We start from the raw sequence: 20,428 nt of genomic DNA, 5'->3' as shown, positions 1-20,428 counted from the left end.
CGTAGATGGCGCCAAAAATTGTTAATAATACTGGCAATAATATTGCATTCTCAGATAATTTATTTATACTGAGACCCCTTAATTCGGTTAAATCCGATACGGACAACAAAAAGTTCGATATGCTTTTTGCCCTCATAAAATTACTTTATTATATTATCTAGTGTTATCAAATACTGCCACAGATTTGAAAATGCTACGCCCCTATTACTATTCACCTATCGCTGTCAGGTATAGATGTACATAGGATCATGCACGTACAGAATGTCAGTTGCTGTTTACGTGCGATTTAAACTAATGTTTTATTCGTTATTTACGTAATAAAACTCCGTTCTTGTGTAAAGAAAATTGATTCACAAACATGAATTCGGGGAATCAGTTGCCTAATCTCGATAAAATTTTTCGAGCTGATGATGAAATGGATTTTTTACCATCGAGAGGGTATGTTCTTTTGTTTTTATTTCATCAACACGGATTATTTACAGTCTGACAGGACAGAAGAATATTCTACACTTGTGTTTGTTTACGTCACTAGTCATTTCTAAACAATGTAATCAAGTAACATGACATAAAGGTTATGCTGTCAAATTTTTGATTTCTTCCTGAAATATCGTTTTGTTTTGTTCCTTTCCATATCTTGAATTTATTTTTATCGAAGAAGCTGAGGAATATAAGTACTTTTATTAAAATCAGCATACAAATTCTTCTTAGATCCAACTTGGCTGCTATTTTTGGGACCCAAGTTAAATCGGTAGATAGTCATTCTTCATCAAAGCAACAGGTTGCTAAAAAATCAAATAGTCATTTGTATCCAACTCAAACAGTTCCAAATAAACCAGAGATCATAATAGCTAAAGCTGTGCATGCATTTAAACTGTAAGTCAATACGTATTGATTACCATTGTTTCCACCCATTCAGTATATGTTAATTAACATTGTTTTTAGACAAAATGGAGTTTATGTACCAGTTGGAAAACTTGGTATGGCTCTTGTAGGAAGTATAACAACAAAAGTATATCAAATTATTTTATATAAAACCAAGCAAGAGCATGTGTCGACTGTTACAGTTACATGTGACTTTCTGTATACAGTACAACCAAATAATTATTCAAGTTATTATGATAGTAATAAGGAAAATTGGTCAATTTTATTTGAAAACAACGATGTTTGTGTAGAATTTGCCAAAGAAATTGGATTAGCTAGATATTTTTCAAAAGATAGGAAACTAGAGAATGTACTTCATCAAGATTTATCACCAGTTAACAAAGATGTAGTAGCAACAGAGGGAGATAATGTGTCCATCAAATATTTTGTTACTTCAGAAATAACACAACCTTTCAAAGGCAATTTTACAGCACTACAAACAATGACTGTAGATATATCTACAGATGATAATTGGGAAAAGACACTTGTGGGAAGTAGCAAAGGATTGAAACGAATTTTATTTTTGCCTCCTAGTAAACAGGTTTTACTTCAATCATAATCTTACTGAAATCGAATAAGTAAAATTCATGCAAGAGTTTTAAGTATAATATTCTATAGATCAGTTTGGGTCCTGGATTTCCAAAAGAGAAAGATGTTTTATTGGAAATAGAAATAATAGATATACACGCACGAGAAGAAATTACTCACGTGCATAAAACAACGAGCGATAAAGCTTCTATCATATCGCGAATGGCAAAAATGGGGCAGTCCATGTTTCCAAAAACTCCAACAAATATTACTACTGACTCTGAAGACACTGAGGTAGTCACGATTTTTTTTACTTGAATTACTCACAATTTGTTACATAATAAATAATAAGTTTTATGTGGTCACAGGATGATATCCCACATAAATCGCCGCGCTACAAAAAGGTAAACAAACATTTGCCTTAATTATTTAGAAATTCGACCTGATCTATTGAATTTTCCGAATATAATATTATTGTTTGACTTAGATGGAATCATCGGAAGGAGGAACTCAAAAGAAATACTCCTTACACGATTCTACACATGAAAAAACAAAAAACATACATGGAGCATTACAACCAAGAGGCGACGCGCCTATAACAAATATAAGTTGTAAACCTTTTGTTTCTTCATCTGCATTTACTTCTCAATGGTCTTCCACGCAAATACAAGTACATACATTTAATTGCATTGTAATCTATGTTTCTATTTGAAAGTCATTATTATTTTATTATTTGTACATTTATTGTAGCCAAATTTTGTTACATTGGATGGTCAAGTGTATTCATTACAGCCACAAACTGTAACTCCAACAGTATCATCAGTGATAGATCCAGGATTAAACATGTTACTATCAGAAACTAGAATGACAAATGCAGAAGTCAGAATGGGAATCTCTAAGATAGCTGATAATGTGCAGAAATTGCTTGACAAGGTAGTTACATACTGAAGAAATCATACATTATTTATAAAGATGCCATCATATATAATGTACAGTTTCATGTTCTTGAACTACAAAATGCTACATCTCCTATAAAAGATACAACAGTTTTGGATGCTGCATTGAAAATGTTATTAACCATGAATGCATCTCAGACTGGAGAAAAGGATAACGAATTACGGAAAACTAGCGATATTTCAGTTACTGATAATCATGTAGAGGTAGATGAGATGAAAAGTACAGTGACCACATTAAAAAAAGAATTGGAGGAGTCAAAAGGTAACTAAGTGAAATATCAGTTATATAAAAACTGTGGTAATATAATAATTTACATAATAATTTTTACAGAGTACATAAAAAAACTCGAAGTCCAGAAGGAATCTTTAACACAAATTAATGAAAGCTTAAATAAAAATGTTCAAGAATTAGAGATATCATTGAAAGACACAAATAGTGTACTTGCTATAACAAAAAAAGATTTAGAAGCAGCTAAGGAATTTAGTAGAAATTATGAGAAAGAAAATGTTATGTTGGAAGATAGAATCACCAAGCTTCAAGAGAAATGCAATGCTCTAACTTCCGATGTTTCTGTAGAGGTAAGAGAAGCAAGACTCTAAATTAATTACTTTAATAGTAAAATTACCTAAATATTATTAGTAACAATTCCTTTCAGAATGAGAGTAAAAACAGAGAAATCAAACACATAATGAACCAAATTTATTATATGCTACTGGATAAATTTGTAGATGAATCCTACCCTACCAATTACATAAAATCAACGATAGCAAATGTAATAAAGGTAAGCTTGTAATAAAACAATTAATTTATGATGCAATTTTTATTGTGAAGTCAATTTTAGAATGCCACATTGCAAATTCTTTATAACACTAATGAAAGAAGCAATAGAGAAACAGAATCTGCCAAAGCTACAGAAAGCGATGCTACGAAAATTGCAAATGCAGAATTAAAAAATTCTGATTCAAACACTTCTGCAGACCAGTCGCTAAAGCAAACAGGAGTCACAGGAAATACTAATGTAATGTTTATTCCTTATTCTTAATTTCATATATTTTGACCTGTAAATAATTTATTTGTTAAATTTATATATACATAGGTATCATTGCCACTGCTACAAGATGAACCACCACCTATCCCTGCTAATGATATCGTAGATGATATCAACTGGCTAAACTGATAATTATATATTACTATAAGAACAAAAAATGAACCTTAGAGATAGTTAATGTTGAAATATAATGTAAAACATTTGTAATGTTCATTGGTTTCCTAGATTTAGAATTTACACACATGCAAAGAATTTTGTAGAAGATTAATGATTTATTATTAATAAATACTATTTTACTTACGATATCGATTATTTATCTTCATCCTACGTATGTATTTTGTGATTTCAAGATGGAATGTCAGGTTATTTTATTTTGTATTTCTTCAAATGCGATGAATATTCTATATAGTTGAAATGTTCTGATTCGATATAAAAAAAAAAAATGACGAATTTATCAATGCGAAAGAGATTTGGCGAATTGTTTCAGTTCAAATTAATCAATCGCGTAAAATATAAAAACGTTTGAATGCAAAGGAAATTACAACAGTTGCGCTGTAGTTCAGTCATTTGTCCTGCTTTAGGAATGGCGCAAAATCACAGTGTACATTTTCATAACAATCGAATACGATAAATTACTGATCAAAAGAAGAAATACCACGAAAAATATGACGAGACGTAAGTTACTCTGCAAAGACTGGAAATATTAATAGAGAACAGAAAATCCCGCCCGACTTTATCCGGTTCTTGAGTTTCTATTTGGCTGTGTTCACGGTTCTATCATCTTGGCTTCTACCACGCCAATCAAATTGAAATCTAACCACAAAACATTGACCAAGAAAAACAATGCTTCCGTTTCGAATAAATCTTCGCTGAGAAATCTATCCAAATATTAGAAATCAAACAGAAAAATGACACAAAGAATAATTGCGACAACATTATTTAATTCCTCTTGGTGTATTCTAACCTACTTTCCATTTTCAAATACGTGACACAATATCATGAATTGTAAACATAACTATTATTGGCCTTAACATTTTTACATTTTCTAAACGATTCGTTTTCGCGATGTTAATGTCATGTAACATGACACAAGAATAGCTTCACAAATAATGCAATTGCTTGATAATCTAAGTATCGTCCAATTAATGAATAACATATTTGATTATGAAATAGATTGTTAGCTGTTGGTTTTATAATGGATGTAAATACGGTGGAAGATGAAGATGTATCCTTCCATTTGGGGGAAATGTTTGACAGTTATGAGGAATTGGAACATAAACTGGAGAAATTTTCAAAGCGTAGTCTAGTTCATTATTGGAGAAGGGACAGCAGAACGGTTAGCGGAGCTCATATGAAAACTGCTCGTCCAATTAGCGAGCGTTTAAAGTATTATTCAGTAAAATATGCTTGTATCTATGGCGGTCAAAAGTTTCTACCTCGTGGAGCTGGCAGAAGACAGTCTCAGTTAGTTCATAAGATTCTATATTGTTAAAATTAGATTGTCAAAGTAAATATTTTGGAATAAATGAATATAATTGTATATATCCCCAAAACATAATGTTTCATACGGGTTACTGTTCCATGTAGATCTATACGGACAAACTGTCCTGCTCATATTATGCTAAGAGCATCGAAAGATGGTACAAAGTTAGAAGTAACTAGCGTCAATAATGAACACAATCATGAAATTTCAGAGGTAAACAGAACAATTAAGTAATATCAAGTTAAATTCATATTTGATTTGACTTTATATTACTTATTTTAGGAATTATTTAAAAATCTTCCACAAGAAAGAAAATTATGTGGTGAGATTAAGCAGGAAGTACAAGACCTCATGCAGTTACACATAGACAGAAAGAGACTGAAAGAATACGTTCGTTTACGAACAAACAAAATACTTAGGTCTAAAGATTTATTTAACATAGCAGCAGCTAATAAACAAAAGAGGAACATAACACCGGAAAGGGCATATCAATTATTTAAGAAAATTCACGATATCGAAAAAATGCAAGGGAGAGATAACGATAGGAAAACCTTTTCTGAGTCTGAAGATGAAATTGCACAGACAATAAAGAGAATGAAAAAGGAGCAAGAGTCTCCTTGGGGTCAAGATGTAAGATATCTAAATTTAATCCGCGTAATACGATGCTACAGATAGTCAAAGAAATTCTTTTCCTTTAGAGATTGCCAGCTGAACTAGAAGTAAGCGAAGGGAACGATGGAGACGATTCCTACAGCGGTCAATTAACACAAGAAGAGGTAGTAGATGAAATTGATACAACAGACGGCGAACTGTTGAGGACCAATAACGACGGGGACATAATAGCAGCAAATGGTGAAATTGTAGGGGAGTTAGTAATGCAAGACGGAGATCCTTCCGTAATCGTTGAATCAATCGTGAATGCCGATGGTTCTGTTTTCGTCGACGAAAGAGAATTCAATACTTATTGTAATAACCATCTGTCGCATACAGTTGACGTGAGTCAATCCCCCAGCGCTAGAGGTAATTTTAATTGTTTACAATATAAATTTTTTGTTCATACAAAAAACATTACAATCATATTATTTCTAATGTAATTCTATATCAGTTTTAGATATCGAAACAATCGCTCCTACCACCGACATAGAAAAGATCAAGGGAACGTCTGTCTCGCCTAAACAACAAAGCACGTCGCAATCACAGCAATCTGTAAAATCACCGAACGCTTTCGACGAAACTACAGATTCCAGAATTTGGATTATGAAAGAAGCAACGAATGCAGAGACAGAACCTGACAGCGGGCCCGAGAGCGACGCGAATGGTACAAAGTCGACGATGACCGCAAAAGCGGATATCGATGCGTCCGAGGTGATACTGTCTGACGAGGCCAGTCATCAGTTGCTCCAGGAACAGTTGGCGGTGCTTCGTGCGGAAAAGGGGAAGCTATATCACGAGACTGAAATGCTAAAACTTAAAAAGGACAAGTTAAAGTTACAGATAAACTGTTACTCGAACGAGATACGGAAGCAAGAAATGGAGAAAGAGAAGCTGAGGCTCGAGATTAAGTTGCTGCAGTCCAAAGTTATGGAAGATTCCAACGATGTTTCCCATTATATTTTTGTGCCTTGAGTGATACATCGTGACGGAACAATTGTGTGATCGTAAAGGAGAAATATTACGCGAGTGAATTTTCAGCAATTTTTTGTCTTTTAACAGTGATTTCATTCGAATCGTCTTTGAAGTAATAAGTCGATTCATTTCTATACGCATATAATAACAAAATTATTCAACGTGAAATTATTCACCCGTAAGGATTTATTTCTTATATCCGAGGACATTTTACAAATTTATTTTCGATCAAGGTAGACAAAAAAGTACCGTCAGAGTCACTGAATAATCTTTTTAAGTATTTACAATGTAATAATCGATTCTGTGATTTTTCATTAATATAATGTTTTGTTGACAATGATGAAACGCTCGAGACGAAAAGCTGTTGTATAAAGTGTTCGTTAAGCGAGTAATGTGGCCGAATATAGTATGTTTGTATAGCTAGAATAATAAATTATTTTGCAAAAAAATCATTTCCTTTGTATGCAAATCCTATGTTCTGAGGTGAAATAATAAAAAAATTTGCAAGTGTTTACACGTTAATCTATTAATATTAACTACGTGACCTACATACTCACTTCCTCTTCGAGCTTCTTTACGTCTGCGATCAAGACTTTTATATCCTTCGCCCTGTAGAAAAAGAAGCTTTGTTATACATTCATGAAACAGAGATTGCAATACGTACATGTGGCCAAGAGTATTTTGAATGGTTTTTTCTTGATCGCCTTTAAAAACGATTTGCTTCCTCCTTTCGTTGCATTCACTGTTCTCTATATGCACAGCCTGTTGTTCCGATTTCGTTTTGAGCTCTTCCAACCTAATCTTCATCTCCTTTATTTTCATCTCCATTTTCTTTAATTCCTCTGCTTCTGCTCTTTCGGTCGGAGTGATAGAAGGTTCCTTATAATTTACCAATCGTAATACTTCTTTTGCTCTACAAACGAACATAACTTGACGAGGATTTCTGATTGCGTTACAGTGGTTTTACGGTAAGTCCTATTACGGGGACCTCTTTCGACGTCCGAGAGACGAGTTCTTTTTACCTGCGCGCTAATTTCTCCTGCTCATCCTTAATTTCTTCGTAGCGTTCAGCCAAACGTTCGGCAGTCTGCTGCAATTCTTTCTTCGCTTCCATTAAATTGCTTAGTTCGTTCAGCTGATGCGATTTCGTTACTTTCAACGCCCGCACTTTATTACCAATTTCCTCTCTCACGTTGTCGTGTCTGACAAAGTGTTCCTTGCGAAAGATGTCCGTCGCGTGATACAGAAGCTGTTTGCAAACGAGCTCTTATTAGTTTTCGTCCGAATCCCATGATAATCTACTCGATTACCTTTAAACGTTCTCGCGGTGACATCGACTTCGATCCAATTTTTATAATCGGCTGCGACGTCTCGCGTTTCAACAATTTCTTTATGTAGACATCGAAGTCTTCTTTGCTCACCTTAAACATAAATCGTTTCACGTGACGTGTACCGATACGATAATTATTCGGGTTCCTATTGCTTACTTGTCTTTCTGAGTTAATCATGGGCTCGGGAGATTCGATCTTTGGAAAATAATGAAGATCGATGACGGAACGAGCAACGACGTCCCCTGTGTGTAGCAAAGCCACCAAGACGCAGGGCTCCTGAAGAAGTCCAAAGCCGAGAATCGATGAGACTTCGTCCGTTGGTGTGTGTTTGGTTCTCCTACAAATCAAGTACTGCGAACTGGACTGATACGACAGCATTGGTAGACGGTCTTCGTCATTCTCTGAAAGAATTCACTGAATACTTTCTGTATCTCTCACGATTCTCTTTTCTCAAAATTCGTTCGAAAACGTTGCAAGTTTTTACGAGTTTTAATTACCCTCCGAAGTGCTAATGTATTCCTCCAATTGAGAGACCATTGGTAGACTGACCATATGGATTCCAGCGTTGTGGGAGCAAAAATACCTAATACGCGAAATGAGTTACTAATTATCATGCATTTTGGTCTGTTTCGATCGCGGAACCTTACCTGGATTTATTGTCCTTATCACAACGGAGGTGTATGGGGCAATTGTACTTTTTATCAGTGTCTGTGAAAAAGAGTCCCAGTTCTATTTCAACGCACTCGTAGACATAAAGGGCCTCGTCTGGCGTATGAAGACTATGATTGGAACCGTACTGAGACCATGTCTGAAAGTTACAGACACCGAGTAAGTGCACGTCGACGTTGCCTTCGAGAAACAGCGAAAACCCACTCACCCTTCTGTCGTCGTCGTCGACATCGTTTGATTCCTCTTTCAACAATATCGCGTGATAAATCTTTCCAGTACACATAGCGATGACCACTATCGGTGGGGTAGTTTGCACGCACATTATGGAACACGAGTCTATCCCGTAATTATCGTCAGCTGGAGGATACATAGAGAGCGATCCTGATACCAACGGCTTTTCGTGACTTAACAATTAACAATACACGAGAAATAAGATACGTTATAAACCTATGTAAAATAGAATTCATTTTTGTATATCTGTTTAATGTCTAAATACAGAACAAATCAAATTTAATTTTGTCAACTGTTCTTAAGTATACGGCCGTTATTGTACTTAACATACTTATCGAGCAACACGTTGCCACGAACAATGAGCACCTCCCCGTTTCCACGAAGGACCAGAATGGGCCACTCGATCTGATTCCAATCGACCACGTTGTTCTGAAAATAGTTCTGAGTAACGTTCCACGTCTACCATGGAAAATCGCGCAGTTTTCTTTTCTATTAAACCTTGTTAATGTCTTTGCCAGCGAACATTTCCGGTTTGCGAAGGGTAGGCGTGGCAAAGTCGAAGTCCACCGCGGTGTCACCGAGAGAGGAAAAGTCCGGTAGCTTCGACGGTGAGCTCGATGGCGTACGACCAACCTTCCAGCGTTTTATGAGCCTCGGTGCGCTACCGAGTTCGCACTCATATAAACTGGTAGAAAGTAAAATGCAGCTTAGGGTCAGTTTCACGATACTTCTAGAGATACTTCAACCTCTTCGCGCAAGCTCCTTAAACTTTTAATTTACAAGCCCCCGTTTAAGGTAAGCAATTAAGAAAATGGTTCTAGTTGTATTATCGACTCGCGAGTCCGAAGTCTCCGAAGAATCTCTTTTGATTGGATGATCATTGCTTAAACATTTTTAGAACTTGACATTTTTGTCAATTGCACATTACGTATATTTAATAACCGTGTAAAAATTAGTGTAACCCCTTAATCTATTTATTATGAAATGGGCTAGACTTGGACTAGTCCTAGAATTAGGTCTAAGTATGTTACCGAAATGTATTTTCCGACGTCAAGACCAGCAAGTGGGAGTCGTTCGTGGACCCAGGATGCCATCTCGCCTTTCGAATCTCGACCATTGTGTTGAAATTGTCGAATTTGTAAACCCTGCAACGCAAAGACACATCAGTTCGCAGAGTGGGCCTACCTCGACCCTTTTCGTATCGAAACTTTGTTCGATACGCAACTCCGTCGTGCTTTTGGGACTCCAAATGTCGGATGCGATCCATTCGCGAAAGACGAAATCGACAACAACGACGTGCACCGTATCCAGAAACGCGTGGTTACCTGCGTTAACGTGGATAGGGTACACGTGTGGTACGCGCTGGTACGCGCGCTAGGGGTGACCATAAATTTTGATAATTCCGAAATTGTGACAGAACGAAGAAAAATCCCCGCGAGACTGTGGTGCAAAGTGCGAATAAATCGTTGCGTGTGCCTTTGTCAACGAAGCATGAAAGGTTGGGCGCACAAAGGGAAAAGAGAGAAAGCCCAAAACCAACCCCTGAAGAGCGAGAGAACGAGGAAAAACGGAAGGGAGGGGTCAGACCGAGGCGCTGGGGTTGACCACGTCGTCTGGTTTTCGACCGACTCTCTCTACTGGTGCGTGCATGCGTACATTTTTATCAATTATTAAGAACTCTGGCGTGCTTTTGCAACGAGTCGCTGGTGATGGTAAAGTTACTCTCGTCCTTGTCGTTGGTGTGCCTGGTGTAACCAGTCGTTGCCGGCGATACCCTATGCCCACCGACCTTTTTTGTTTCCTTTTCCATCCCCCACCCCTTCCGCGCCTCTCGTCTCTGCCCTCTCTCGTTCCCTATTTGCGTCAGGTCCTTTCTCTCCCTTTTTCCACGTGACTCTCTCTTTTTCTTGTGTCAACCCCCCCCACCCACCCACCCCTCTATCCACCCTTGCACGGTACCGTGCCGCGGACATTAATAACGGCCACGGGCTAACCACCGTCAACCCCCTTTGCCAGCGTTACCGTGTCCAGCCACGGAAAGTGCGAGAGTAATAATAAAATATACGAAATGTAGGCGACCATCGTTGCCACGGCCCGGCTCGTCCCGTGAAAAACAAACACCGCGACGCTTTGGTGTATTCCTTCGTTATGCGCGAGGGTACGACGATCGTGAAAGATTACGGTAATTTGCGTTAAATAACGACACGTCGCCTGGTGTAAGCAGTGGAACGAGAGACATGGATGCTGCCTTTCGGCGCTTTGCTGCCCGCGGAAATTACGGTGATTACTAATAATTTTCTCTCGAGGATTCCTTTATAACGTCGACGCACGCCAACAGAACACTCGGTGGGGATTTGTCCACGAAACTGTCGCGAAATTGAAATATTTTCTTCCAAGTGTCGCCAGCTTCTTAAAAATTGATTTTTCGAAAAACCGCTACGTACGGCGATAGCTGCATCAATAAGATCGATCAAATATTCAGGACTTTTTTTCGGGAGAATTAGTACTAGTCTGCGATTGTAACTGTTCACAATGGCTTGCTGTATAAGGGAAGTCTTTTCGGTACAAACGGAAAAATTGGTTGTACTTATAATACTGTTACGCCGGGGGGTTGAAACACGAGAATCCATGTTAAACTATATATAACGTTTATTAACAAACTTTAACTTTTAACGATTTAAGAATAATTCAACGATAAACTTAGAGACTTGTAGCGATACAAGTCTTCTCTCTTCGAGATCTCGAATCGCTCTCCTCTGTTTTAAAAGTTTGCCGCTTCCTGGCAACCGGAAGCGTGGGAACTCGTTTCCGCAACTTCACATCGTCGCAACATTTTCACACCGTCGCGACGATGTAACTCGGAACTGTAGTGCGGCATCTTGATACTGTCGCAACAATACAATCGATTACAAAAATGTTTGTTCAAAAATTCCAATGTCAATTGCCAGGTTCGCACTGCTTCCACAATGGTTTCGTCGAGCTTTAGTCGTTTCGAAATCGTACGATCAACCCTCTGCAGGTCCCTCTAACGCTAGGATTAAACTATTTTGTTTCCGAGAATTGGTATGATTCGAATAGAGAAGAAATCTCTAATAACGCACGAATTTTTTGACTGGAGGCACGCAGAAGTGGGCAGGTACGTCGCGAGCCACCATGGACCTACGGGAAATTTCTTGGCGGGACAAAAGAAAGAGAGTCGGGCAGCTGCTCGAATCTAATTAAGAAATTCTTACACGGCGGTGCTGCGCATTCTGCCACACCCCTCGTGCCGTGGTTGTACACCTCTCGTCGGAAGCGGTCTAGAAAAAATTAAAAATAATTTTTCCTACGTAAACGTATTAACCCCAGGCGGAGCGGAGCTTTTTACGCCGCGCTTTTCTTCCAATTTCTACAAAGAATGGCGCGGACCCGGCTTCAAAGCGGATCTTACGCGGTGTCGTATCATTTTGTTCTAGAAAACTTTTCCGTCGTATTTCCCTTCGTTGTGGTTAAGTTACCTGCGCTTCCGTCGCGGCTTTTCACCAACCCGCTTAACCCTCCGCGTGTTCTCCGATAATTTACCCAGGTTGTTTGTCCGCTTCCTTGCTTTTCTTCAGCGTTAGTGAATTAAATTGTCTTCAAATTTGTCCGGCGAAAAAAGAGGACTGCTTTCTCCGACAGTGTTTCCAACGAGCACTTTAGTGTTTTATGCGTGGAAATTATGGGTGAACGGTAGATAAAATGGCAAAGGGAACGGCGATGTTCGCTTTCTGGCGCGAGAAATAGGTGAAATCTCAATTTTCTCGCGAACGAAATTAGAATCTACCCCAACGGATCGGTTCGAAGGTAACGGCGAACGAGAGATAAGCGAGCGCCTCTCTCGCTTTCTTCTTTTCCTTCTCGGCAATAAATTTCGGCGAAAAACCTATCCGGATCTCCCGCTGGCCTTTTCGCCGCTTAACCTAAAAATTCATTAGATTATAAAGCCGTTAATGCTCATCCGCGCGTCCGGATTTCTCTTCCGGTTAGCCGAGTCCACGGTCGGATAGGAACGTTGATATCGAACGTCTACCTAATTTTATCGTATTCGTTAAAAGGATATATCTACCTAGAAACTTTAAAAAATCCATTTATTCATTTGTCATTTTCTTAAAGTGCAAGGTTTAAAAAATATTCTCTGAGAATTTCGAGATAATCGTATCCCCACATAAAATTCTCCAAGATCTGTGTATTTTGAATTCTCCTGGGTAGGCACCCTTAAATAAGATGTGGCCTATACAAAGGGGCAAATAATTCAAAAGGCTCGTTGCAAAGAGAAATAAGAGTCCTGTTGGAAAGTAATTAGAAGTATGACTTGCCAGAGGTAAATGGGGTGTGATAATCTACCGCTCCCTTTTCGACTCACTGAATACTTCTACCTCGGATTTTTTGATCGTAAGGTGTCTTCGATTAGTCTACATTCATACCTACAATCTTCTTCATTAATTTCTTCATTACATAATGAGATAACGAGATGTACTCAAAATAAGTGAAACTGTCGTTAAGGGTTAGTAATTTGGCGATACACCAGACTGTTTACCTCGGCAACAATACTTCATCAATGTTCGCGAGGAAGCTTCTTAATTCCGCTCTGTGACCCCATAACGACGTAATATCGTTCGGTTACTTGGAATATTTTTATTATGTCCCCGTGGCGGCATAGTATGCGGAGGGTGGCCTGGGCACAGGAGACACCAGTAGTCGAGGGGGCGGTTTTCCAAGCTTTGGAAGCTATGCTCACGATATAACGAGAACCATTATGATAAGCGGATGCATAGATTAGACATACAAGGGAGTAAGGGATCAAGGGTGCTCCCGTTTGACAGGAAATTAGACGCGTTGCGTGCGGTAAATTGCTCTTTGGTGGAGCAATTCTTATTATTACACGGGTGACAGGGCTTTTCGGTTAAGGAAATAAGAGAATTAAGAAGGCGAGCTGTCGAAGCAAATAAATTTAAATAGGAATAGGATCATTGGATTATGTATCTTCCAAGATTAGATAATTTAACACTTGTCCTAGTATTTATTTAATTTTTTAACGTCGTCAAATTCACGAGTCTTATCCAGATTTATTTTCATTACCGCGTCACCTACGCAATTAATTTTTGTACTTTCTTAATAAAAAGTCCTATCACCCATTTCGACATAGAGTCCGTGTTAAAGAGTACCGCTAGTATTTGTACATTTCTTCGTTGAATTTCTATCGACGATCATTTATTTTCATTCAATTCTTCACGCGACAGACTAATTCCCGCGAAGATGTTCACTTTTGCGCGAGGTCCCGCAAATTTTATTTCGCGACGCAGACGAGTGGAGTGCGTTTCGCGTATTTAAGTTTTCCTCGAGGGTCTCGTTTGGGATTCTTTGCCGCTGCAATTGGCCAGCGGCGTTGCACGATTTCCAACAGAAACGCGCGTTTCCCTACGCGGACCTTACCATCGCACGGTGCATCAAGTTCCTCGTCTTTGTGCACCAAGCTGGTGGGATTCGTTTGCTACGCGTGGAATGTAGTGGCCCATGGCCAGCGTATAACGAGAAAAGGTAACTGGTCGGCAGAAAGGACTTGGAAAGACACTCGACCCTCGTATTATTCACGCTTCTGACCTTCGAAGCTGACCCTCGAGCATGTGCGCCCGACGTTGCATACGAAGCAGAGGAACATCGGAACTAGATTGTCTACCGTCTTTGTTGAAGCTTCGAGATCCGTTGGAGACCAGCGTTAGGGATTACGTGCCATAAATCGTTTCGAAAATAATCACTGCATCTGTTTATATTCTGTAACCTAACACAGAGCAAGCCCAGCGTTGCACTCAACGTGTTAAAAGCAACCAAAAGGCTCGAGTGTTTCGAATCGATCGACTTGTTCGAGTCTTGAGCTAAGCAGTGTTAGGACCGCGGTGGAACGATAGCTGGCTTCTCTGTTACCGCTGGTGGATGGGCCACGAGTGAGTAAGACGCGACCGATGGTATGAGGGTGGCCCATAAAATCGGGATGTTACGCAAAATATAACGAGCAACGTTCTGCTGGGCTGGCTGACGCTCCTGTCGTAATTCATCCGGCTCTCGCTTGCGTTCGCCTTCCCGACGACACCTGCGTCGGCAACTAAGCCCGTTAATTCTCGAGGTTGCGTCGCGCTTTCATCGCGGCCATCGGTTTCCAGGAGTGTTCCTTGCTGTTACTTTGCTGCTCCGTCCTGCGTGCCTTGGTTCTCGATCTTCCCGGCGCGTACCACGTTTCGGGGGGCCAACCAGTCGCACTCGAAACATAAATTCTCCGAGCCTAAAAGGCGGTTCGAACGATCTCAAAGATTCGAGATGATACGTGGAGGTGAAATATGGAAACTTCGGAGCGAGACGCTGTTGAAACGGGCACTGTTGATTTAATCAACGGGTTCACTGACAGACTGGTACTCGTGACAATTTCTACACAATTTTTACTGTTTTTTTTTTCTATTTAAATTCTATGTGACTTTCTTTTCAAAATTAAGTCTATTAAATTAAGTTTGGCTATAAATCAAAGGCAGACAATTTTTCATGATTTTCAGTTCGGCTCCGAGGGCGTTAAACGAGAGTATAAGGAGTAGAAGCCCTTGATCGCGATTAGGTAACACCGATTCTCTAATTTCACTCAACGTTCCCTCGCGCGGCGCGGGCGGCTCTTTTGTTAACGCTGATTCGACGAGAAATATCATTGGGGCGGCAATAAAGTTTCGCCAGAGGCTGATAAAGCGCGGCGCGCACGCTGGCCAGTTAGCCGCGGCTTCTATGTTTTTTTCCTCGGCGTGGCGACATTTTTCAAACGGCGCGGATATCATCGGGGACCATCTAAATCATCCAGGGCGCGCTCGAGCACAACGCACCCTATGCTCGGCCTCCGCAAACACACCCCTCGGGGGCTCCGCTGGGAAACTGGTGATTTTCGTTAGTGCTTGCTCATCGAAAAAAAGTTGGAAAAAAGGGGGTTTGAACAGGTCAAGCCCCTGGTACGCGAACAGGAGAGGGGTGGGACGGGTGGCGATGCGGTAATTGTGCGGAGACACGTGGGTGCGCGCGTACGTGGATTAGCGGACCGAATGTACGAGTGAGCCGCGTGTGGTTCCCCGAGATTAGCCTCGGGTTTATATCGGGATTACATATGTAAAACCATTAGGTTAAATCATTTTTTAAATAAACGCATCCTATCCCCTTTCACTTCGGCCTGAGCCCGCGCCGGGACAGATAGGAGACTGGCTGCAACAGCCCTTCACGACCCAAGGGGTGAGTCGCGGGGCTCGTGCGCGCAAGTGAAATATTCCGTAACACGTACGGCACGTGCTTCCGGATCTCTAGTGATCTCGTTGAAAAATCTTAAGGGTTGATTCCGATGCCTGCGTATCTAATGACGATGACGACGCGGAAACCTATCCAGTGAATCCTGTTTTCTGTTACATGTTAGGCTGTTGTAAAATCAGTGTCGTATCGCGATTAGATCGATCGTCTCCCGATTTTGCTTTTTAATATGTAATATAATTCGTATAATATGAATCTTACTTTCGATATTATTTTGTATATTGCATAATACTGTGACCGGAAGCCTCCCTGTGTGAACTTCCAAATTTGTGAACACTCAATGATGAGGCACGAACGCGTTGCGAATACTTGACGATAATACTTTCCTCCGCGAAAATCTCCAAACGAGTGGGGGGAGGATCAGGAAGCGGAATCAGCCAGAAACGAGGACAGCATTAGGGGTTCCGCGAGGTGAATACTCCAGGGACGATTCGGAGGAACGTTTGTTGGAAGTGAAGTGGTTGGGTGGTAGGTAGCACGAAAGGTGAAAATTATTCATAAACGTAGGCTGGCTCGCGACGTGAGGGATGAGGAAAAGAGGCGGGAAACGGGGTGCGGGTCTCGCTGGTGGTGCGCCACGTAGAGAGACCGAAGTAGAAATCTACCGAATATTAAGGTAGGAAAGGATCTCGCGGACCGCATAATAAACACATAACGGTAATCCTTAAAACAATAATTAGCCGCGAGAGCCAACCACGAGGCGACGATCTTCCGGTGGCACACGAAATAGCGCTGGTTTCGTAGTCCGTTCCCGAATTAATATCGCAATTCGCGACGCCGCGGCGCGACTTACCCAGGTACACGTTTCAAATTGCACCTTCTTCCTATAACGATTATCCGACGAGATGTTTACTGGAAGGAGCTCCGAACTATTACGGCGAAGGTGGCCAGGTTCGTTGTTTCAAACCACGATTTAAGGGTGGTCTTAACCCTTAAAAGAGTTAACATCGGGTCTTTCGAGCTATCCCCAAAATTTTCTCTGTGCATATCTCTGAATATGGCACACGATATTCTTGATAATCTGTACTATTTCTCACAATAAAATAAAACTTATATCGAATTGGATATTATACAAAAAAATCAAACATCAACAAAATTTTTTTTTCAAGAAAATTTTTAGAATTTACTAGAAGACACCTACAACTAGTGCCAAGAATTTTTGCAGAATTATCAAAAAACACCATGTCGACACTTAAGGGTTAATTGTGCCTCAAACAGTAAGGAGATCACAAAGGTTCGACAAAGGCACGTGTCATTTAACATTTAAAAAATAAACTCGTAAATGTTTTGCACTTTGTCGCGAATTTTTAGGGGAGTATACCCTTACGCGAGTATTCGGGAATTTTCTCGAAATATTATATAATCTGGCGAGAGTAAGAAAAGGACGAAATCTGAGCTGGCGTTTAAAATAACCATGTTCTCAAGGGCCGAAGGAGCCTGCCGCGAAGACGAGAGGAAGAGGAAGGGACTGGTTTTGGTGTGGAAGGCCGAAGGGTAGAGGTGCCCTGAAGTGGTAATAGTTTTAATCCGGTGTCTTGAAGTCGGGATTTGGTGGCGCAGCAGTTAGTGGCTGCTGGTAAGTCCAAGCGAACCCACTTCGCGCTCTGATATCATAATCCGAATAATCACTATTATTGCCGCCATTTGCTTAATCCGAAGAGCGGCCGCTCGCTTTTCCACGCTTCGGAGCTTGGGATCTGTTGGCCGATGGGGATGCTTGGGTATTGTATCGAAGCTATTTTCGCAGGATTTCCGCAAGACCGTTTAAATCGCGCGATAACTTTACTTGAGAAGTTGAATATTAATTAACGACATTTACCACCGCTCAATTAATCGTGGTAAGAAAGACTGTGCTAAATTTATTTCGTAACTTACCATCGATAATTATACTCGCAAGAAACATCTGTTGCAATTTTAATGAAACTTGGTACACGGAGTATTGAAAATCACATTAACAAGAAATATTTATAAACAAGCGGTGAAATTAAACGAAGAATTAAAGAATTCAGAGTGCCTCGTCGCCCGAGGGCACGAAAAATTGGATACGCCACTGGGCCAGGGGCGACGTTTAAACTTCCCAGCCCTCGCGAGCAAAGATCTGTCGCAACGCTGGAGATTTCGCAGGCAATAATGCATAAACTCCACTTAGCCTTGTTTTAAGCCGCAGGAAGGAAGAAGACATTAAATCCCAGAGATTCGTTCTAATGGCTGGCGACTCTCTTACAAAACTGTTCCCCGGTTTATTTTTTTCCATCCCCATGCATTTAACGTTGGCCCACGCGCGTTCTTATAAATTCCCTCGATTTCAGCCGCGCCGGTCGGAAACAAGCTCGAATTGCTTAAGTGAAATAACGAAAAAACTTTAACATAAACTGCCGCTTTTAATTTGGCCAGTTTGTTCAGGCTGACCTCGGCGCGCTCGCCGAAGCTAAACGTTTCGTTCGTTTCTGGAAAAAAACTTCGGAATTATGAATTAGCGGAAGGAAGGTAATGAATTTATCCTGGACGCGGTTTCTTACGAAGTTGTAATGCGAAAGACAATTTAGAGCGGATGGATGCCTTTTTATCTGGGGTGTATTAAGTAGCATCGTTTCGCGTCGTTCGTCGCGAATCGAAATTAAATAAAATTCATGAATTTTGATCAAGTTACAAAAATGAATACCACGATAAATGTTTGATTATGATCTGCTCTGGATCAATTATTCGATTCTCTAATACGGTTTTGTCGCAAGTTCAATTTTCAAGCAACGAACGGTTTCGTGGAATCGCTTTCTCATCTTTTATCATAAAGTCCGCCGTTATCAATCTCATGAGATTCGAGAGCACGTCGATTCGATTTCTTGGGACGTTGGGAAAAGAAGCTGAAACGTCAAGCGTAATCTGCCATTGCGAGGCTAATTGCGCGAGGTTCTAATCACCCGAAAGATTAGACGCGAGAACGAGGAGACGTCGTGACAGAGGCGCGAAGGGTAATGTTACGCGAGGCAGTAGTCTCGGTGGCATGTGTCGTTGATGAGGCGGTTTGTATTCAGCGGTGCTTTCCGGCCCAGGAACTTTTGAAAACTAACCGAGTAAAGCCACCTTAATTCCATAAGAGGGAGGCCAAAGGGGTTCGGGCGTCATCGTAACACCCTCTTAATTACAGGATATTAGGACGCCCACAGGAGCCACGGAGGTGCAGGAAGCCAGATAGTGCGATTTATTATTCGCGGTCTACCTTATCTCGCTTTTTAGGAGCCAGATTCCTTGGTCCGTAAACTTCCCTCTTTATTTCGCGAGATTGATTTCGCTCGTCTTCTACTCTCGGACTTTTTAATCGTTCCCAACGGAACGCTCGACGGAAACGATCATCGACAGGGAACGATCAAATCTAGGGAATCTAAGGACTCTAATCTCCTTTTTTTTTTTTTTCAAAAAGATGGATCAGTTTCGATGACTCGAGTGCTACTTACACGCAGAATATTTCTTCCTTGCCACCTTGGAACATGCCTTCCTTGCCCCATCGCTTAGGAAGCTCCACGAGCACTATTTCTAGGTTACCCCATAGCACTAGCTGCGTTCCAGTCTCGTTGATCAACAGATTTTTGATTTCGAACTTGGGCTGATCGGTGAGTCGAAGTTTCTGTAACGAGAAGGAATGAAAATAACGATTAGTGTTGTACAAATCGTGAATTTGTAATTTTCGAAAGTGTTGACAAATAAAATTTGAAGACAATCATTTATTTACGACCGAACGAAAGCTCCCATCGTTCGTTCCGCAGACAGCATTACAATTTTAATTTTCAACCGTAACGAGATATTCCTCCTAGCCCTCTAAACTTCCGCTTTCACCCTCGGCGCGCATCGTCAATCGATTAATAAACTTTATAATATGATCCTGCTCCTCGTTTGTTTTCCAGTTTGATTTTTATCACGGCGGTCCGGGAAAAAGGCAGGTGCACAACGTGCCTCCTTCCCCCCGCTGGCCCCCTCGCTGCGGGGATTCCTCTTTAACATCCCCTTGCCACGGTCCCTGCCACCCTCTTTCACCTCGATATTTAATTTCGAACTAAGTTCGCGAACGCGAACATCATTACGCGCTGGCATCCCCGCAGGTGGGGTATCGGCGCGTATCAAGGGGCAATTATTTTTTTACCCGGAGGGTAGTTTCTACCAAGACGACGAGCGAGGGCCAATGGTATCGGATGCTTTGCGAAACCATAAATTAACTAAGAAAAAGCATAGATCTGTCATCTATCGAGATGTTTGTATAATAAACAAGCGAACTAGCCAAGTTTCGATCAAAGA

The 20,428-nt window shown here is 40.7% G+C and overlaps 3 protein-coding genes and 1 long non-coding RNA gene across 8 annotated transcripts in view; 2 read left to right on the top strand and 2 right to left on the bottom strand.

Moving 5' to 3' along the window:
• Positions 1 to 209: 209 nt before the first annotated feature.
• Positions 210 to 3,748, top strand: LOC128882654 (FK506-binding protein 15-like). 2 transcript variants are annotated; one of them, XM_054134353.1, is made up of 12 exons: positions 211 to 438; positions 709 to 873; positions 943 to 1,462; positions 1,540 to 1,743; positions 1,818 to 1,853; positions 1,937 to 2,119; positions 2,200 to 2,382; positions 2,445 to 2,667; positions 2,737 to 2,984; positions 3,062 to 3,187; positions 3,248 to 3,424; positions 3,503 to 3,748. In XM_054134353.1, exons 1-12 carry the CDS (start codon positions 359 to 361, stop codon positions 3,581 to 3,583), a joined length of 2,226 nt encoding a protein of 741 aa, XP_053990328.1. In that variant the 5' UTR covers positions 211 to 358; the 3' UTR covers positions 3,584 to 3,748. The 2 variants fall into 2 exon arrangements, with proteins under 2 accessions (XP_053990336.1, XP_053990328.1); XM_054134361.1 differs by lacking the exon at positions 3,503 to 3,748 and having other exon boundaries at positions 210 to 438; positions 3,238 to 3,414.
• Positions 446 to 3,890, bottom strand: LOC128882732 (uncharacterized). The gene is made up of 3 exons (XR_008458525.1): positions 3,756 to 3,890; positions 1,630 to 1,843; positions 446 to 782 (listed from the first exon to the last, which is right to left on the bottom strand). It is a non-coding gene; the product is annotated as an uncharacterized LOC128882732 (long non-coding RNA).
• LOC128882677 (uncharacterized) lies at positions 3,776 to 6,671 on the top strand. Of its 3 annotated transcripts, none has more exons than XM_054134403.1 (6): positions 3,776 to 4,129; positions 4,628 to 4,918; positions 5,042 to 5,150; positions 5,220 to 5,567; positions 5,636 to 5,957; positions 6,043 to 6,671. In XM_054134403.1, exons 2-6 carry the CDS (start codon positions 4,650 to 4,652, stop codon positions 6,561 to 6,563), a joined length of 1,569 nt encoding a protein of 522 aa, XP_053990378.1. In that variant the 5' UTR covers positions 3,776 to 4,129; positions 4,628 to 4,649; the 3' UTR covers positions 6,564 to 6,671. The 3 variants fall into 3 exon arrangements, with proteins under 3 accessions (XP_053990378.1, XP_053990370.1, XP_053990386.1); XM_054134395.1 differs by having other exon boundaries at positions 3,776 to 4,459; XM_054134411.1 differs by lacking the exon at positions 3,776 to 4,129 and having other exon boundaries at positions 4,775 to 4,961.
• Positions 6,263 to 20,428, bottom strand: part of LOC128882667 (nuclear pore complex protein Nup88) — a 53,836-nt gene continuing 39,670 nt past the window's right edge. Inside the window, exons 2-14 of one of the 2 annotated variants that reach the window (XM_054134383.1) lie at positions 19,594 to 19,763; positions 9,826 to 9,939; positions 9,293 to 9,479; positions 9,126 to 9,223; positions 8,772 to 8,967; positions 8,542 to 8,702; positions 8,392 to 8,477; positions 8,051 to 8,295; positions 7,874 to 7,984; positions 7,586 to 7,812; positions 7,228 to 7,476; positions 7,121 to 7,172; positions 6,263 to 6,404 (exon numbers count right to left, since the gene is read on the bottom strand). In XM_054134383.1, the coding sequence (XP_053990358.1) occupies positions 6,399 to 6,404; positions 7,121 to 7,172; positions 7,228 to 7,476; positions 7,586 to 7,812; positions 7,874 to 7,984; positions 8,051 to 8,295; positions 8,392 to 8,477; positions 8,542 to 8,702; positions 8,772 to 8,967; positions 9,126 to 9,223; positions 9,293 to 9,479; positions 9,826 to 9,939; positions 19,594 to 19,763 (1,902 nt within the window). In that variant the 3' untranslated portion in view covers positions 6,263 to 6,398. Of the gene's footprint in view, positions 6,405 to 6,817; positions 7,173 to 7,227; positions 7,477 to 7,585; positions 7,813 to 7,873; positions 7,985 to 8,050; positions 8,296 to 8,391; positions 8,478 to 8,541; positions 8,703 to 8,771; positions 8,968 to 9,125; positions 9,224 to 9,292; positions 9,480 to 9,825; positions 9,940 to 19,593; positions 19,764 to 20,428 lie in introns of those variants that run through there. The other variant, XM_054134374.1, reaches the window with a different exon arrangement.

The sequence above is a fragment of the Hylaeus volcanicus genome, chromosome 1 (genome assembly GCF_026283585.1).
Source record: "Hylaeus volcanicus isolate JK05 chromosome 1, UHH_iyHylVolc1.0_haploid, whole genome shotgun sequence".
NCBI classification, from domain to species: domain Eukaryota; kingdom Metazoa; phylum Arthropoda; class Insecta; order Hymenoptera; family Colletidae; genus Hylaeus; species Hylaeus volcanicus.
The sequence above is the reverse complement of the archived record's forward strand: the minus strand, read 5'-3'. Positions and strand labels throughout refer to the sequence as shown.

What these genes read in the sequence shown, in the direction of transcription:
- LOC128882677 (XM_054134403.1), top strand. Translation starts at nt 4,650, where the DNA reads ATGGATGTAAATACGGTGGAAGATGAAGATGTATCCTTCCATTTGGGG. An exon ending in GCTGGCAGAAGACAGTCTCA is followed by an intron (nt 4,919 to 5,041) that starts GTTAGTTCATAA and finishes TGTTCCATGTAG; the next exon opens with ATCTATACGGACAAACTGTC. An exon ending in TCAATCCCCCAGCGCTAGAG is followed by an intron (nt 5,958 to 6,042) that starts GTAATTTTAATT and finishes ATTCTATATCAG; the next exon opens with TTTTAGATATCGAAACAATC.
- LOC128882654 (XM_054134353.1), top strand. Translation starts at nt 359, where the DNA reads ATGAATTCGGGGAATCAGTTGCCTAATCTCGATAAAATTTTTCGAGCT. An exon ending in GATTTTTTACCATCGAGAGG is followed by an intron (nt 439 to 708) that starts GTATGTTCTTTT and finishes AATTCTTCTTAG; the next exon opens with ATCCAACTTGGCTGCTATTT. An exon ending in CTTCCGATGTTTCTGTAGAG is followed by an intron (nt 2,985 to 3,061) that starts GTAAGAGAAGCA and finishes AATTCCTTTCAG; the next exon opens with AATGAGAGTAAAAACAGAGA.